Raw genomic sequence first — 20,050 nt, 5'->3', positions numbered from 1 at the left:
AGATGCAATTTATTTTTTTTTTCCTGTTGTAAAGGACATCGCCCTCCAAGGGAGTTGCTCAAACCACCCAGTTTGTCATTCTCCACACAGCTTTCAGGAACTGCATTTTTCCACCACCAACATTATGGTGTCACATTCTCAATTACAGGTATAGGTGCAGTTCAACTCAAATAACAATGCCTACAGGCGCTTTTTTTTGTATTTCAAGTATAGACATTAGACTAAGTGAAGCAGCAGCAATTCTGAAGTATACATACAGCACCACACTGCAACGGAGTCTCACTCAACTATTTCAAAGATACTAAGGCTCATCCCTCTCCTTTGTTATCCTTGCTTGTCTTTTCTCCTGGTATTTTGCATTCTTGCTATAAAATTCCCTCCTCTTTCAGACAAACAATTAATTTCTGAAGATTCAGCCAGCTCAGAAAATCATTTATTTGATGAAGGTTTGGTTGTAGCTATTTAAAATCTCCTTAAAAGACAGCAGGATTGACTCTTCCCATAGTTTTTATACAGTATCTATTGCTGGAAGTTACTATTGATTTATAAAGTGCATACACAGCTTCAGATCTGCTGTTTTCAGCTACAGTTTCAGACCAAAAAAGCCTTAAGTCCTGCAGTGCCTCTGTAACATAAAACAATACAGGAAACAGCAGGATTTAAAAAAATAATTTGAAGAGGATTAAAGTAGAAAATCATCGATTGACAAAATCAACACTGCAAACCATAGTCAGCAGGTGTATTCTTTTCCAAGTGAGCACAGTTTTAGACACATTCTCTGGCTCACTCAAAGAAAAACAAAAAGAAAAAGAAGAAAGAGGCGTATTAGGAAAATGCTTGAAGTGTATTACTGCTGTCCAGCTTTACCTAGATTTTACAGTAGATTAAAATACGGGCTAATATAAAATACGTTCAATTTATTTGTATAAGCAAAAGTTAAAATTAGCAAAATACATGGGAGAAAAATAAGCCTCTTACTAACTTTTCTCCCAATTGACAATATGCATATAGCAAATCAACTTACCAAAGTAGTGCAATTAAATTGTTAGCATATTCTACTATGTGTATAATCTTTCTGAGATAAGGAGTAAAAGTGAAAGCATAAAACATCAGGTTAAATACTCTCATGAGACACGGAATTTTTACCAATTCGAAATACGCTTAATTGAGTCACCTTGTGCTCCACAGTCACAACACACATCATTTCCAGTCATCCTCTGGACTTCAGATATAATTTCTTTTGTCAGTTCCTGGACAATATTATTTTCTCCTGTGTTATCATCTCCTTTGAATGCATTATTTAAAGCTTCCTCTTTGCTGTTTTGTAGCACAGATGTCCATCTAAAATAGCAGTAATATTTTGCTATTAAATGTTTTGGTACTTCTAAAGTTCAAGGTAACATCTCAGCAGAACACCAGTATCAGAAATAAAATCAGCAAAGTAACTCACATTTGACATTCCTGTTCATCCTCTGCTTGAAAGTGGTACGTCCTGTCATCTGCACAATAAATAATTCACATACTGATTAAAAAACTGGTTTTGCAGAAATCTCTCAGAAAAATCTAAAATTAATTGATGTATGACTCCTGAGGTCTCTATTCTCTTCACTGGACTGCTGACAGGCAAAAAGTCTATCTAGAAAGTTTTACTCATAGTACCTGTAGTTCATTTACATTTATACCTATTTTTACACAAGGTGGCTTGTTGCTTTTTAAACAAAAACTGTTTTCTTCAGTGCTGTGCTTCTACCACATAAGCAGCAGCAAAGCACAGTAATTTTTCCATGTTCTATATACAACCTCAGTAATCACAGGTCTAAAGTTCTGCTGGGGGTGGTGGTGTGTGTGACTAAAATATAGTGTCCATATTTGAGTTTATCTGTATATGTAACAAAGATTTAAAGTTTCCAAATGAGCTCTTCAAACCACAGTAATCAAAAATGACACAAAGTCCAAACTACAATCAGGATAAGCGCCAAGCTGTTTCAATTAAATCAAGCTAAAAAACTTCAATTTACTACTACATTCACAATTCAAAGCTTTGTTATCATAGTGTATTATTAAAGAAAAAAGCATCATACATTTTACGTCTATGAAACAAATGAGATATGATACAGTTTGGTGACTGAGTTGGAGTTAAAATCAGTATAGTTGATGAAAAGAACAGAGCTACTGGCAAAAGGATATTCTAGGCTGAAAATCCTAAAGTTTGAAAAACATTCAGGCAAAAAGGAATTAAAAGATAGTTTCAAACATAGAAAATGTTAATGAGAGTCAGGATACATGAAAGAACAAAAAGAACACTGCCAGATAAAGAATAAGAGAATTTATCTTGCCATGATACAGCATTTCGCAGTTTTTAAAACAGGGAATGTTTTTAAACTCTATAGCAAAACAAAGTGAAAAAGTGATCCGGAGAAGTCTAAGAGGTCGGTTATGCCTTCTCATATGTATGATGAGACAAATGATACTGTTGTGATAAGCTGATACTGGGCAAAACGTCTAACATGGCAATCAACAAAGAAAGAAAGTGCAAAAGTAAACAGGGAAGACCACTTACATGTGGAGCAATGGAAAAGCTGTATATTGCATGCAGGAGTATTAGTCTATTAATGTAAGTAGCATATCTTACATTTACAAATAGAAAAGAACTTTACGCTCTGACAAAGGAACAAATGAGGAATAGATTTGTATCCTTCTCCACAAATAATCTGAGATATGTACTTTAGTGATGTGTTTTTACTGAGTCTTAGATATAATACTAAAATGTCCTGCTGAGAAAACAATGGAAACATTCTACTGTAAAATTTCGTATCATCCCATTCAGTTCCCAAATTACTCAGTTTTGTGGTTTTAATATGTAGACTCTTTATCAGATCTTGATATCTACTATAAGATTACAAAACTAAAAAAGTTTTCTGTATTTTCTACACAGTTATGTAGCAACCACTATGCTTAAACTTTAATTAGTTTTGCCATGTTTTAAAAGCTTTTTCTGATCTTGTATAAAAGTTGTAACTTTCCAAGATGATCAGCTATGACATTTTCAATATAGAGTCATGTCACAGCAAAAATACTGTTCCTCTATTGTAAGGTAGCACAAAATTATATGGAATAAAGAAATAAAGATAGCTTTAAAAACAAGTGGGTTTCCATAGTTGCATTACGCTACATTAAGTGAAATGGTAAATTGTCATAGGGAGGGCATTTGATAAAGGGAAGCATTCTACAATTGCAAAAATGTTTAAGTGGATTATTGACACATCTACAGAAATAACGCAAACCCCTTTGATATTAGCTGCAAGTAAAAAGACCTAAACAACAAACCTACGTGATATGAGGTCAAAACATTTTTTCTCCTCTGGGTTTGTTTTCACTTGGCAGGTTAACAGATTGAGCTTTGCTGGAGGTCGGTTAGCCTATTTGAAGATAAAGCATACACATTTTAGTAAATTGATACTAACTGAGCCCTGCAGTCCAAAAACATAAGATAGCATCCCACTGGTCAAAAAGACTTGACAAATGGCTGTTTCTTTCATTTTTAAGGTACCCAAGTTTTGATTTATGTTTTCTTATGCATCATGGTTTGTAAACTGTATTTTCTTATATTTGTCCATTTTGTTCACTAATAACTGGACAGACACTAGAACTCTGAAAGCGGAGAGCAGTAAAAGCACTTCAATTATCACTGTTCTGATCATCTTACCAGTAACGCATATCTGAAGGAACTGGGTATGGCAAATGGACAGATTAATTTTACAGAATTTTAATCCTCTAACATTTGGAAATTAATTTAAAAAAAAAATTAGTTGTCTAGGTTTTCAATAATCAAAAATTTGACTCCTGTTAATGTTAATTTGACTCCTGTTAATGTCTCTAAAGAGAACCTAAAGAACCAGTTCAGAACAAACACTCGGTTTTTAAATCACTAAAGGGACACACTGAAGGAAAATAAGAAGTTTGCACAGAGAAGTCTTGCAACAAATACATGCGAAACAAAAACTGAGATAGTTGATTACCTGAAAATGTATGAAACAAAATATATTCTATAATGATATATGTTTTCTAGTCAAGTCCCTCTCAGCTATTCCAGTGGCAATGTTTTTTTAGTAAAAGCAAAATACACAAGCAAACTTCATTTCAAGTAAGTCTCATAAAGGCTACAAAGACTTTTCAAACAGCATCTCTACACTGATCTCTTCTTTCCCTTAACCCGCCTGCCCTACAGACCTGGGGTAGGACCTAGCAAGACGTTGTTTGCAACCTTGACTTGAGGAACAGCTTGCACATCCTACAATGGGTAAGCAGTTTCACTCTTCCTTTAGAATAATTAAATTAGAATGCAGTTTTAACTAGAGATGCTCTGCTTTAGACAATAATATCTGAAAAATAATAATTTGTTTAAATCATTAGGAAAGTACTATTATAAAGACAGCAATATACATAAACATATTACTGCACTTATTGTTGCATTCTAACAATTTTAACCTATCAAGTTGCTAAAACAAGATTTAATCATCTAAACAAGAACTATTATCAAATGAAGCTGAACTACCACATAACATAATTAATTTGCAATAAATCATAAGAAACATAGATCTGCCCAATCTCTTCTAAATTTACTCTTGAAAACATTTCATTCAAAAAAGAAGGGAGAGCAAGTCTGAAGAGCACAGATTTCCTTCAAACAACCTGATAAAATGACGCAGCTGGCCAAAAAAGAAGAACATCGCTGTGTCTGAAGACCAGCAAAAAAACAAAACCATGGAGAAACATAAGAAGGGAACAATTCTGGGCTTTTTTTCCTGTTTAAAAAATAATAATAAAAAAAATAACCATGGTGCCCTTGAAAAACAGCAAGCGCATGCTTTGCCCAACATAAGCAGCAGACATAACAAAGTCATGCATGCTTTGAAACAACAAACCTGCAGGTCACTTGCTGGGCAATGTAAAACAAATTGTACCCAAGAGAGGTTTTAGAGGCAGCAAGATGACAATTAATTGACAACAACATTGTATTCTCTGCCTAGTAAATAGCTTTTCAAATTCCAGACGTTCCTTTTAGTAGTAAAAGCGCATACAGTTTTCATTATTTTAGCCTATCAACAACAAGAGTTCTTTGTAACTAGAAGCATACGGGAAAACATCTTGAAAATGCCAGCTTGGGCCCATTTACTTGGTTATATTTAAATATACTCAATATCCATAGCACTGAAGTTTCCAGTATTTACATTTTTAATGTAATTGTCCAAAAAGTGTCCAGAAGGTGCATATAATGAAAGTACAAAATAAAACAAACTAAAATCAAAATATAAGTATCTGGTAAACAAGCCACTGGGTAACTCACACATACCTTTCTCACAGGCTCTATGAGAATGTGAAAATGCAAGTAAATTCAGGTTAAGAAAGAATCCACTTGCCCTGGGACTTTGGATCTGAAACGTATTCAGGACCTAACTAGTTCTCTGTAACTTAGGAAATACGAAGTTGCAACTGGATCTAAGCGCTAAAATGCTTTGGAGAGGTCTGAAGGACCAGCACACACAGAACTCATCTCTCTGGACAGGATAACGCAGCATAAGAACTCCGTATCAGGATCTGAGAACCCAAAGGAATGGCTGCAACAACCTAAAACACATCCTGGGCTAACGTGCTGATCTTGGAATCCAAACATATGCCAAAGCTTTTAACTGAGGACCTCCTAACCTGAAGGCAGCATTATCAAGGGTTTTAAAAAGCCCTGACATCTTCGCATTTGGCTGATACCACCACATTCATGCTTCTATCCTGTGGCCAAATAACAGCCTCTCCCCACCTGCTCTCCCCAACACATGCCTGTTACTTGGCGGACAACATGCTTCCGTCACACAGCAGGTGCTGCCTGGGGAGAACTTAGAGCCTCAAGACAAAGGGAAGCAAGGCTGTATAAATTCCTGAGCCACACAAGGCTGTGGGTTGAAGCAGACTTTTGGCAGGATTAGGAAATGCTAGAAGCAGAAAATGGTAATAAACGTGTAATTGCTATTCCACTATTTATTTGAAACCTCTGGGTTTCATTTTCCTGTTTAGGTCTCTGACTAGACAATTACATTTCAGACTACAGTGAATTTTTGGACATCCATGTTAACACACCAACACCATGAAAACATGTGCTGCCACCTCTCATGCCATACACACAGGCTTCAGCATCAACTTGTGTCGCGTCCTGGAGAAATTGTAATGCCCCAGTCACCAAAACTGACTTCTTGTATGTTCTGGCAGCAAGCAGTAAGTGCAGGAATCAAAAGGTTAGGCTTCGAAGACAATACTGCGGAGTGCCATGATACAGAGCTGATTTTTACAAAAGGCACGAGCAAACGTGTCCATTTATTTAACAGACTGGTTGCCTGATTTCATTATTTTTTTATGGACATCACAGTGATTTATTTAAGAATCAAAGGATTAAATCAGATTCTTTTGCCTTCAGATTGCCCTGCTAATCATAAGGGTAGATTAAGGTTTCCAGCAGTAAAGAAAGAACAACAACAAAAAGATTCCTTGATAACGAGTGTCTCCTATTCCTTTTTTGCAGACAACCAGCAAATTCTGTTCAAGTTCTTTAAACACAAATCAACTTTGAGGAATCTGAGGTTCCTCAAATGTAAGTTTTGCCCTTGAGACTCCTTGATCTGGAAACCACTTAGGAATTCCTATTCACATGGTTCAATCTGCTTCTATCATTTTTTCCTCCGCATATGTTAAATTGCAGTCAGGTAGATGTCAGAAAATCTCCAACTGCTAATAATTACACAGAGGAGCAGCGTCTGTTTTTCCATCAACCATTACCTTGCACGTTGCTCTATGAATGCTAATTTCTTTGAAGCTTTGAGTTGTCTAAAAGTACAGCTTCCGCACATACACCAATGCAGACGTGTATTCAGCGTTACAGCTGGGTGACTGACAGAGAGCTAACCGTATTCTCCCCACCCATAAAAGGAGAGCACTTGGCAGGCAAGTTTAAATCAGAATACAGCATCTACAACTGCCTGGAGATAGCTGTTCTAGAAACTAACTAAGAAAATAGTCCCTCATAAAGAGAGGCTACCTGACCAAAAAACAGAAATCCATGAAGAATACTTTAAAGGAAAAGCATTTACAAATTTGTATTTGATAAAGCAAACAAAACTGACAACTGAATTTCTGAGAGATGGTTCATTCTGATGAACAGCTGCCAAAAGAGAATGGCACATAATCTTTTAGAGACCAGGAGATATCAACCCCGAGAAAGCCTGGAAATCAATGTTGTTGCTTCAGAAGTCTCAGAAGACATTCAGAGCAGCCCAGAAAATTCTTAACAAACAGAAATAGCTTCTACCCTTTTCAATGTCTATGAAACAAGCATTATTATTTTTTTTTACACAAAACTGCCATCAATATGTAAGGGGAAAGTGAGCAAATAAGTAAAAATAATTTTTAGGAGTGTATTTTAAAACAAGAAGGTACTCTTTTAATCTTGTAATATAAAAAGAACAGGACCAAACCTGTGAAATGCACATATCTAAAACTCACATTTGAGTATCTACCGTAGCAACTGATTTCTAGCTACAGCTCCACTGATTTCAGTGGGAACTTACTGCTTCTAAAAATGTTAGACCATCTGGTAGATGGCTTATAAAAAGAGAAGTGCGGTATCTTGATAGACTCAGTAAATGTACTTGCATGTGAAAGTTTTAAAATTCAGCTCCACCAGTGGATTTTGTAGCCTCTGCCAGCTCTGAGCTGCCGTAGCTACACTCCTACTGCTACCACTACAGCATGTCCAATGCCGAGCACATTTACAGCACACAGACACCAGCATGGAAACACTAACAGACTTTTCTCAGACAAAGATGCACTCACACGTGCTCAAATAAGAACAGAGATCAACTGGTGGACAATACCAAAGCCATAGTAACAACTGGTTTTGCACTCCTCCTTAACTCCTGGTTGTCAGTTCAGAAGGCAACAGCTTATGGTTAGATGCACAAATGAGAGATTGATTCATTTTTCCTGCCAGGGTCAACTTGTAGTCATAGCAACAGGCATAACAGGATGCAGAACAGAAAGGTTCATAACAGGATCAAGAAACAGGACTGTTTATTAGACCAAGAATGGGAAATACTGTCACTGAGCTGATTTTTGCCTTCAGAAACTTTCTTACAAGTTTTAACAAAATCAATCTAAAAAGAGAAAAGTTATGGGAAAGCAAAACCAGCAGAGCTCAAAGCCAAGTGTAAAAGGTCAAAAATATGAAAGTACAAAGTTTTAAGACTTGAAGTATAAATATGACAATTTGTTAATGTCTTTCAAATATTGGTAGCAAAGAAAGAGGGACTTCTAACTGTCTATCTCTTGTCATTCTGGTAGAAGTTGCCTTCAGATTTGATTCGCCCCAACAGCTACTCCCCAGGAAAGCTACCTTCATAACAGATTACCATATAGCAGCAAACTGGGGGGAGAGAAGAGATTCAGCGTTCTCTCAGTTTGTCTTGTAAATATAAGACTTGTTTAACCCATATCTAAAAGATGGCTTAATGCCCAACCATATCTTTCCAAAAAAACGAAGTTAGAATTTGTATTTTTAGATAGTCTGGTAAAATATGAACTGTTTACATGAACTAAATGAGTCATTAAAAAAGCCATTTTTTTCCATTAACAGTCATGAGCATTACAACGGTTGTATTTTTAGATACTATGTACGTCTTGACATGAAAGACTGCCTTAAAAAAAAAAATCTATCCATCATATTCAAAATGCTGCATCAGGAATCTAGCTAATTCCAAATTATAAATATAGACCAGCATATCTTGCCTTTTTGTATTAGCAACCATGTACATAAAATACTGTAAACAAATACTTACTGTACCATGGGAAATTGTAAGAAAACCGTTTTTAACTGAGCATTTCCTTTTCTGCCACACTTTTCTGATTCTGGTTTAAAGGGGGGGAAAAAAAACAGTGACTCAGTTTTTAATACATTTAGTATTACATTGCTTCAGCTCTTAGGACCTACTATTTTTTTTCAGTAGCATCCAGTAGTACTTACCCATCACTTTTCTTGTACAGACTACCATTTCGTTCAGTGCCATGTTCCTTGTTTCCCTGAGGCTGATGTAAACTGTAAGCTGTACTCTGACGAATCTGAGAATCCTGAAATACACAGAAGAGCAATCTGTAATGCATTCCATGCTTTTAACCAAAATATCCCTCCATTATTGAATTTCAGAGCCCTTCTTTCCTGCTCTAATCTTACAGGCCAAACAAAGCACATTTTTCCTCCTCAATAAGAGAGAACAAGATCCATTTCTTTTTTTCAGAGGGTGTAAAAAACATTCGAGGTGCCAATATCAGCATCTGCCAAAATCCTCTTACTTGCTTTTATTTAACTTTAGTATTGGCCTTAATATACGGGGGTTTTAACCCAAAGATTAACGGAGCAGCAGGCTTTCCAAGTCATGCAAACACTGCAGTGTACAAACAGAAAAGATTATTACCACCAGCAATTCCTAGTGCACTCTTCCATTGTATAAAAAATTACATACATAAATTTGAAGAAGTGGGTTTCCTTGCAGAAACTGAATCAAGTTATTCTATGAAAAGCAGAAGAGACTTCCTGGAAACATAGTTTAGAAGGTGTACAGGAAAACTGAAAAGTTATTTCCATAAGAAGAATAATTTAAACCAAAATATCTTGAACAAAGTAGAATTCTGGGACAGGAAGTGACAAAGATTAACTAAACCCTTCTCACTGCTCTCAGAACTACCCCGACACAGGACCCACTGCTGCAAGAGTCCAACTTCTTAAAAAATAACAACCTGATAATGCAAAATCTGACATATCCAGCTGTATTAGCAGCAGCAACATGATGGGATGGACTTTTCAATGCATACAGTAAGAACGACTAATAATATTTATTGTTTTCTTTTCTGTAATCTTTGCTCTATGGAGATAATAACACCTCTGTTATATATAGCAGATAATACAAGTACAGTGAAGAAAAAAAAACCACAAAGAAAGCAGCTCATTTAAATGACTCTCTGAGCTATTCTAAGCAAAAACTTCAGAGCTATTAAGAAATAAACTTACTAATTTGATAAAAAAACAATCTCTTTTTTCAAAAAATGAGACAGTCTGTTTCAGATATACTGGGAATACAATCACAAGATAAATCATTTTCAGTTTTCAGAGTGTATGCATGATCAAATAAAATATACAGTGACCTAAAAAGTATGAATTAAGAAGAGTTTCTCTCTAATTACAATTAACTTCATATACTTCATTAACCTAAGTATAAGACATCTCTGGGTATAACCAGGGGAAAAAGACCAACTAAAAATCAAGAACACACCTGGACTGTGCTTTACCCCAGAGAATGCCATCTCAGATGGAATGCTGCTCCTTTACAAGTTGCAACAGCATGTTCTGCTACCAAAGCTACTAATGCAGCCAAAGCTGTTGGTGTTTCTCCTCAACAGTAGTGGCAACATATGACACACCTCCAGGCTGCAGGTTTTCAGGCTCATCCTGAATACAGTGCTGGAGCTCAGTGGTCATGAGAACTAAGAGCAGAGCTCAAAGCAGGCTGCAGCACTCCTTGGTGCTCCAAAGCAATCTGTGCCCACATCCTTGTCTCTCAGCTAGTGACCTAGGAAGCTGTATCAGGCAGCCACAGCATTCATCTGAGGCTTTTAAAGGGACTACAAAACCACCACTTCAATGTCTGTGCCTGACAAATCATCCCTTCAGATTTAAACCAGTCTGTTTATCATTCCTCTCCAGCCTGTTTAGACAGAATTATTTGGTTGTGCACTCTGGCTCCCCAACATAAAAACAGAACAACATTTTAAAAGAATTCTCGTCACTGATTAAGAACTGCTGCACGCGCACATTTACTGACTTCTGAAGAAAATCTGATCTGACACTGCCTATTGTGTCCTACCAATGCCTTGATCTCTGCCTCCCATTAGTCAGTAAAGGAAATCCATTCCCAAGAAGATTAGAGGCCTTACAGGAAATTAATTTCAGTTCTGCATGTCCTCAATTATGTAAAGATTTCAGATGACCTCCAACACCTGCCCATAGCACTATTCCTATTACTTAAGAGTGTGCTGCTACTTTTTGTGGATTTATTTCTGCTGCATTTTGTCTACCTCCCTTCAGCTGTTGTTTATGCTGAGCTGCTGTGTTTGGCCAAACTGGCAAGCCAACGACACAGGCTTCCTGCCTTACTTCACCCAGAGAGGAAGCTGCTGTAGCTGACGTGTATTTCCACACATTCATTATTATGAACAGTATCTTTAAAAAATTTAATACTATTTCTTGAAAAGGAGTTAAGGACAAGACAAGGAAATTTGCAGATTTTAAATCCCTGTTTCAGGCTGTGCCCAAATCAATAGCGTCCAACGTGACTGCCTCATGATGGTTTTCCACAGCTCTCTGATAAGCAAGTTCCTGATTTTGGTCTGGCTCCTAACAGACGGCATGCTATACCACAAATCACCATCACAATTAACATCCTTCCGGGCAATTTCAGCATGCCTTTTCCACATGCAGGCTCCCCAAATGATCTTCCCTTATTTCTGGTGTGCATACTGCACCTACCAGGAGCACAAATCACAGATAACAGGGTCAGACCCAACGGCCTCATCAGAGGAGCAGGAACAATGTACATTACCTATGGGAGGAAACAGATCACTGCAGGATATAGGACATACCTAGTGCAGAGTACTGGAGTTATAAATACCTTCAAATATCAAAACAGACTGAAGTACAAAAGCCTAAGAAACTGAACTTTGTTCACTTTATCAGCTTTGCAATGCAGATAGGCATACAAAAAAAAGGTGAGTCATTTCATTGCAGCATGTTTATAGTGAATCACTTCACTGACCATGAAGAGGTTTGAAATTATTTCTTCCAAAGACCAACTGACTTCTAAATCAAGCTGAATAGCATAGCTCAAAATGAAAGAAATGTGAAAAGAGTATTCTGTAAAGATGGTCTGTGACTACTGATAAATGAGATTCTAAAAACCTATTTACCAGCCCCACTATTTGAACACAACAGAACTTTCCACACAAGGTGCTTTAACTTACACACAGCAAATTCTGGCTAGCCATTCCACAGCTCCCAGGGAGTAGGATTTTAGACTGCCGAGATCACTCTTATGCATAAAGCTGCCAAAAAGCCCTTACAGCTCTCCAAGAGCCTGAGCTTCTTACGCATTTGCAGCATCATTGCCAGAAGGATGTTTCAGAGATCCATCCCTTATGGATTACAGCCCCGCAGAGCCTCTAACAGATGTATCTGCCAGAACTCCCTAGAGGCAGCCTCTCCTATAGCACAGCTATCGTAATTTTTGTCAAGAAATACAAAATGTATCCTATTTTGCAGTGGCCTAAATAGATTATAGGTTCTACCAAACATGTAGAAGCAGCAGAAGTGTATCTATACATTATGGTAAAGCTACCTTCAGAGAGGACACGGGAAAGAGAAATGAAGGCAATACGCCTCTAAGTTTGACCCTGAAACTTACAGGAGCTCTACAGTTTGAAAAATAGAAGTTTAAAAATTAAAAATTACACAGGTGTACACACAACGATGTTTCAAAAAGAAGTTTCAATACAAACCAGGTTTGAGGAATTCTGTGCAGCAGGAAACTATGCATAGTTTGGTCTGGCACAACAAGAAAGGTTCATTATGAGTGTTTGTGTCTTTTTTTTTTTTAAACACAACAGGAACAATATTTGTCAAGGTTCTATTATTTCATACATGAAGTCCATTTTAATTAAAACACGTACATCTTCAAAATCTTGCAACAACATCAAATCAAGCAACTGGATTCAATTCCCAAAAGATAGTGAAAAGGAAATCACCAACTTGTCTTACAGCAATTTTCTTTCCCAAGAACAATCCGGTAACTTTTTTTTTTGGTAATACATCAAACAGAAGAGGAGAAAAGAAGAACCAGTTGCTTCATGCCAACAGAAAAAAGCTCAGAGGAAAAATCCAGTTTCTTGAAATCTGAATGGAAATCATGCCAACTATTTTCATTAAAACATAGTAACACTTACTCTCCTAGACTTCGGTCACAAAATGTAAATGCATTTCAGGAAGGAAAAAGAAATCAGTTATAGTAAAGGAAATTACAGTGCAACAAGAATAATATTACTGGGTCGTACAGTAAATTATACCAGGATTGTTTGGCATTCCACTAATAAACTGATGTTTTCAAAAAACTTCAATAATTACAGTACTTCTCGTGCTCTGCAGGTAAGCATCTACATCTAAATTTTCAGAATTAATAAACAATTAATATAGCATAAAGCACTTTTTATGCTTGTATTTTTAAATGCAACAAAACCAGTACCAGTAATAAATTTGTGTGTATTATTAAATTTTTCAGTCTGTGAAAAGATATGTGCTCACTTGCCATATATATTTAATATCAGTATCACTAATAAACAGGTAAACATAGAGAAGCAACATTCCCAGCAACCATGAAACCCAACTGCTTCACCATCTATCTTGAACAAAGACCTGAATAAAATAGGCAGCCTGCTAACACACCCTAAACAGCAAAGGCTCCTTATTCAGAGTGGGCAATCAATGGTGAATCCAAAGTAGTCACCATTTCCACTAGGATCACTAGTCTTTCATTCCACAGAGCTCAGCTCTGCAAGTTTTTAGTAAATGCACCCCACAGTGAGTCCTAAATGCCAGGCACAACTTGAGCAAGTGCCTGGCACTTTATACACAACTGTCATTACCACAAACATCACATGGTAACAAAGAGCACCTCCAAGTGAAGAGCCTTTAAGACTGTTCGAATGCCTATCAGCAAGTCATAGAATAACAGAACGGTCTGCATTGGAAGGGACCTTTAAAGATCATCTAGTCTAACACCCGGGCCATGGGCACAGGTATCTTTCACTAGATTAGGTTGCTCAACAGCCATCATCTGGACACCGGTAAGAGCTAGGAGTCACCACAACCTTTATGGGAAGATGAAAGCAAGACCCACCGGAAAAGATCAAGGAAGTAGGAGCTCTACAGACTAAACGATTTCATTGTGATCCCTCTCAGAAAGAGAATCTGAAAAGGCGGGAGGGGGCTCATTCACCACTTACTCGTGGCCCAGCAGCCACACAAAGGAAGCTGGCTGGCATTTATTTATATGAAGGGGAAGCATTAGCAATCTGAAACAAAAATAGACCCAATATTTAGCATTAGATTATACAAAAGATGTTTGCTTCCAGATCAGAGTTTGCCAAATAAAACTACTCCAGAATTTTTTAAATCTAACAGCAATCAAAACAGAAACTCAAAAAATGCTTATTTGTTAGATTGCTGAACAGACCCAGCTCTTGCACGTTTGAAAACTGGCATCTTGCAGCAGAGTAGCAAACTTAATTGTCAGTTCTGCAGATGATGGCAAGCGGTGTTTTGGGATTTGAAGTTACATAACCTTTATACAGTTTGGAGTATTATTGTGAGCTAAGATTGTACTAGTGGGGTCTCCTTGATACTGTCAAAGTTCTTCCATTCTCAGTTTGAGCAACACAGACACCATTGTCTGCTGGTTAACAGACAGTGCACCATATGAAGTATTTTGCAATACTGGTAACAGAAAGAAATTATTTTGCAAGAATTCTTATATATTTTCAGTGGGAATTCCTTTAAAAAAACCAAACCTGTCTTTGTCAGAAACATTCAATACCAGCATCAAAACAAAGATGAATAAACAAAAGAAATTAGATGGCTGATAAAAGTTAAAGTAACTATTTCAAATACTAACATTACATTAGAAGTAATTAAAATGGGTATTCCAAAGCTAAACCATCTTATATGCTCACCTCTTTCTGATCAACCTGGAGTGCTGATTTTAAAATATCTCTAAGCTGTGTTAATTGTCTTCTTTCCTCATCTTGTGCTTGTTTAATCTTGAGTGAAGAAAAACACAGGTTAAAAATAACATTATTGTTGCTTTTCAATGTAGCTCTTCCAAACTTGCTACTTAATTAGTTAATTTTTGCTGAGAAATGTTCAACAAGAATGCAAACATAAAGAGAAAAGATAATGTGATCAGTTTATTTTCCTTTATATCTTCAGAAAACTTGATAATGGCTAGGATGTTGCTGGGTTAAGACTTTGATATTGCCTCACACTGTTCTTGCTTCCTTGTGTTCAGCTTGAAACCATATGTTATTTTCCACTTAGTCAGTAAACATTTTAGAGCAAAGGCTGTTTTTCTAACATTTTACACAGTAGGCTCCTGAACTGAAACTAAGGCTTCTGGATACGATATTAAAACAAAATTTTACTCAAAACCTTAAAATGCTGACTGTTAAAACAGTCAGCCAACCTGAACCACAATGATCACAATTCTACTGTAAAAAGCTGAGTTTACAACACAAATGTGAAAGGTTGCTACTCACTGTATAAAGATCTGTTGAGAGTGTCTCAATTGAAGGCTTGAGACTTTCAACCGCTTTTAACCCATCCTGAAAGAAACTTAAAAAGAAAAACAAAAAGCAAACTGTTATTAAACTTTACTTTGTATTTAAAACGTTGCCAAAGGAAGATGTGCATATTATTATGCCATGCCACAAACTTCAAGACATTAAACATTTATTTTTTATGCATCTTTGACTGATCTACCTCTTTATTTCCATCATAGCTTATTCTAACATGCAAAACCCCCAATTAGGCTCAGAACTGCCACAATCTGTCACCTAAGTGTTCCTTGTTCTCAACTCAAATATACATTCTCATCCCACTTTTTGAAGGCCCAGAACAAGTAAGATTCATTTGTACAACAGCAAAAGCTCTAGCAGATATAAAATAACTGTGACTTCTTGGAGCCCAGTACTTTCATGCCTGATGCAATTTTCCAACTAAAGGAAAACCCCTTTGTGTCCCAGGCATTAATTATGGCCTATATACAAACTGAATGTGCTACATCTTACTGTATCAGATGTATTTTTGTATTGGCATAGTAATGTTATCTATGCCAAGTATTCCAGCTCTTTAAAAATAAAAGACAACTACACACATATTTGATTACAAATTGCTGCACCATTTGCAACAGAAAGTATTTTCAGTCTGGGAAGCAGACATGAAAGTGATAACACAACACAGCATTTATGTTGTTGAAATTTTATGAAATGGACAGAGCAGACGAATGGCATACTACAAGTGAAACCAATTTTATAAGCAACGTAGCTATACAGGGAAAAAACCTACCTAGATACAGACTGGGCTTTTAATATGAAAACTTACTGATTTGAAACAGGTTAACAGTGTCTCTTTCAAGTTTACAGCTATGACTTTACTGCTATATTACTGATCTGGAAGACTACCATAAACAAGAACATCATTCTAATGGGAGCTTCGTTTTCTATTACTGAGCCCTCCAATTAATTAGAAAAAAAGTGATTCTTTCCATATAGTTTTATGCACAGAATTACTTTAGATTATTGCTAGATATGTCAAAGCCTGTCAAAACTAATGGACCACTAGCTAACAGACCAAACTAATAGCTCTGTTTCAGCAGTAGTTTATGAAATATGCCAAATTATTGTGCGGCACTCCTTTGGAACTGACAGTTATATTCTATGGGACTAGCTCAACCTCATTACATGTTTTGGAATACAGTAACAAAAGCAATGACTAATCTATGACAAAAGCAACTTGTGAAAAGACATCAGCGAGAACAGTTGAATCTTAGATTTACTTTGAAAAATCTAGACAAGTGGTTTATGTCAAAAGTTTAAAACAAAACATTGCTCCCGCTATCATGTAGATATAAAGAAAACTAAAACATACTTGCACTGAGCATGAAAATACTTGATCAAGTTTTGAAGCAAGTCCACTCCTTTTTTAATCTTGATTTCATTGACTTTCAGCAGATACTGTTAAAACAGTAATTCATGAAAGAAATTCATTATTACTGCTACAGTATTTTTTAACATTTTATTTTCAGTTGTATTTCAACAAGCTTTAGCAGTTGCAGATGTAGACGACCTAAAAGAGAATGCATCCAACACTGGCTTCAAAGGTTAATCTCACAGAAGCAATTGTCACCGCTGATTTTTGATACCCTGTGGGGATACTTCACTACGATTAGTTCAATTGGTTAAAACATCCTTCAAGGCTCCTAATGGAAGCTTGTGTTAAAGGAAGCATAAAAAGGTTTGTATAGTAAATTTAGGAACTCATTCTTAAACCTAGCAGCCCATCTAGGTATCTGTCTCATTCATTGTTGTATTCACTGCTAAATAGATATCATTAATGAAGAACGCAGTTTACTCAAAAATAGTGAGGGATTATTTTAACCATTTTTAAAATCTGCCTTCTGATGTTATTTTCTCTATCAACTCCTTATACATGTTAATTATAGCAAATTACAATTCAGTAAGAGATTTTAAAAATCTACTGTCAAGCTAAAAAAAAAGTCTAATTAGTGTCCTTTTGCATCAGGCACAAAGTCCCTATTAAGTGGCAGCTCCTCCCCTGAATGCCATAGCACAAAAGATGTCATCCAAGTAATCAGAAATAAGATTGACCAAATATTTATAGGAGTCCTTAACTGTCCATTAAATGATGACAATTTTCAACCCCTGCTTAGACAATGACCTCCAACCAAAGGAGTGAATGTCTTCCTAGCAATGCTCTAACGCATCTGGTTTTACCCCATCTGCACTACATCCTAAACATTTTTAAACCCACTAAAATACAGCGGTATCCAAGTGTCAGCTTTCAATGCTGCAGTTTTTTATGCTGGTTCAGGTGAACAGATGATGAGCCTCAATGTAGACATGTGCACTGGAAAGTATTTAGTTGGAAGAATCACCTCTCTAGCTCCTGTTAATTTAAAATTAAGCTCTAGGCATCTGGTATTTGGTTCATCTTCACAATTTATAAAGAACTAGCCTGTACTCATGATACAACTTCAGTATGTCACACTTCTGGCACACACTAACAAAACCAAAACAAAGTCCCCTTTTATGACTATTCAGAAGTAAGCAAGTATAAACTTTTCTTAAAAATCAGAAGAAATACAGGATACACTTCAGCTATTTCATGTTTAAGGTAACTTGACTAAATTTCACAGGCTTCACCCTGCATTTTATTATCACTACAACTGACTAAACTGAACTCCCCTACTGTGACACAGGAAGAGAGAAGCATCTGTTCCAGGTTGTTTCGTAGGAAGGATACAGATGGGTAATTAGCTGGCAACATCCATATGTTTATTGGGTACTCGAATCCCTTCATCAGTTTTTAATATTTGTAGTCTGACTCCATACAGGAATGTGAAGCTAAGTATCAGCGCATGCGGTTACTAAAAGTGGTATTCAGGACAACGGCTGTTAAACTATGCTGGCATGAGAGTCAAATTAGCTCTAATCACCACAGTAAAAACAGAAGAAACATCCATGGTATATTTTTGAGTTAACGCACAGAAAGAATGAACACAGCAACTTGAATTCCCAGCCACGGAACCTGACATGCCCTTAAACCAGTTGAACCAAAAATGTTCACATCAGATTTCACATAATGCAAAATCACAAGGATTTCAAAGTAGAAATGTTCTGAAACATCTTGAAAGACAACTGGATTCCACCCTTAGTACTTTTTTTCAGCCCCAACCCAACAGCGTGCTAGACTGGAGTCTCTCCTCATAATAACACAACAGCTGCCAGTGTAGCGAACAATTCAGAGAATGATCTGGGGCTTAAAATAACTTACAGTGAAGTAATAGTGTAAAGGCTTATTTATTATCATCTCTTAGTGTTTAATTGAGCTTTGCATTATTTATTTATTCTACAATTTACTTGTTAAGTGAAATTAGAAGAGATCTAAATTCCCTGCAAAGTTAGCACATCAGCATTAAAAAAAAAATGTGTTTTAGCAAATGGAGTCCACTTATAACTTGGCATTTCTCTTTAGCATCATAGTTGCCATTAAACAATTGTGGTTTTTATTTTTCCCTCAAAAATGAGCAGAACAATACGAATTTCATATTTAATCTTACCTCACACATCTGTAACTGGAAGAACCTTCTTTCTTTCTCCATCTCTTCTGCAATTTCAGCTCCACTTATTTCTGTACGGATCATCCCATGCAGCTTAGCATGCTCTTTTTTCTCCTTCTCTATTTTTGTACTATAAGGCAAAGAATCAGTCAATGAAGTGAGAAATCCACAGCCTCTCAGGAAATCTGATTATTCACAAAGTCTACTGACAGATGCAGAGCCAAACTCTTGTAGCTTTGCATATGACTTACTTCCAGATGACATTTCATTTGAAATTTGACAGTGACTAAAGATCAGCAATGACATACAGTAGCTGAAATCTAATTCAATCATCTGTTAAAATATTGTCCTGACAGATATTCCAAAAGAAGATACTAAATGAGAGGAAGATACTAAGTTCTTGCATTGAAGAAAAAGAATCCAGAAACAAAATAATGAATTTGAATTGAAAACGTAGGGGAATGTTTAATCCCAACTGACCAAACACTAGTTAACAGAGTTCAATTATGTCACCAGATTTATTGAGTCTTGGCTGTCATCAAGTCATCTTCTATATATACAGGGTTTCCTAATCCAGAATCACAGCTGCCATCTCTACTTGCTACTGAGCCAGTTGGCAGTGGGAATGCCAGCCAGCCGGCTGCGTTGCAGACTTCAAAGTCTGCTAGACCAGCTGTCCTAATTCCCTGAAAGTTTCCATGAACGTTTTTCAAAAGCTCCGAATAAAACAGGTTCTCTGGCAGAATATAAATGAATAACCAATGCCTGCCATACAGTATAATTCCCCTAAATACACTTTTGCATTTGTTACAGCTATTCTCCATATTATTCGTAAAGGCAGTAGCATAATTATAATACCCAGTTAGACAAGTCTGATATGAAAAAAGGTATTAATAAAAGATACTACACGAGGATGTTTACTTTTTGGAGAAAGACTTTTAGTTTGCCATTTGTACCATTTAGAAGCTGAAAATTCTGGAAAGACCTTCCTGAGG

At 36.5% G+C, this 20,050-nt stretch overlaps 1 protein-coding gene across 4 annotated transcripts in view; it reads right to left on the bottom strand.

Moving 5' to 3' along the window:
* The window catches only part of ASAP2 (ArfGAP with SH3 domain, ankyrin repeat and PH domain 2), a 96,064-nt gene that overhangs the window by 25,824 nt on the left and 50,190 nt on the right, over positions 1-20,050 (bottom strand). For all 4 annotated transcript variants that reach the window (XM_075414808.1, XM_075414807.1, XM_075414810.1 and 1 more), the window contains 9 exons: positions 19,056-19,185; positions 16,844-16,929; positions 15,454-15,529; positions 14,872-14,958; positions 9,065-9,168; positions 8,880-8,949; positions 3,332-3,419; positions 1,451-1,499; positions 1,175-1,341 (listed from right to left, as the gene is read on the bottom strand). In XM_075414808.1, coding sequence (XP_075270923.1) covers positions 1,175-1,341; positions 1,451-1,499; positions 3,332-3,419; positions 8,880-8,949; positions 9,065-9,168; positions 14,872-14,958; positions 15,454-15,529; positions 16,844-16,929; positions 19,056-19,185 — 857 coding nt within the window. The remainder of the gene's footprint in view (positions 1-1,174; positions 1,342-1,450; positions 1,500-3,331; positions 3,420-8,879; positions 8,950-9,064; positions 9,169-14,871; positions 14,959-15,453; positions 15,530-16,843; positions 16,930-19,055; positions 19,186-20,050) is intronic.

Source organism: Opisthocomus hoazin, chromosome 2 (genome assembly GCF_030867145.1).
Source record: "Opisthocomus hoazin isolate bOpiHoa1 chromosome 2, bOpiHoa1.hap1, whole genome shotgun sequence".
NCBI lineage: Eukaryota > Metazoa > Chordata > Aves > Opisthocomiformes > Opisthocomidae > Opisthocomus > Opisthocomus hoazin.
The sequence above is the reverse complement of the archived record's forward strand: the minus strand, read 5'-3'. Positions and strand labels throughout refer to the sequence as shown.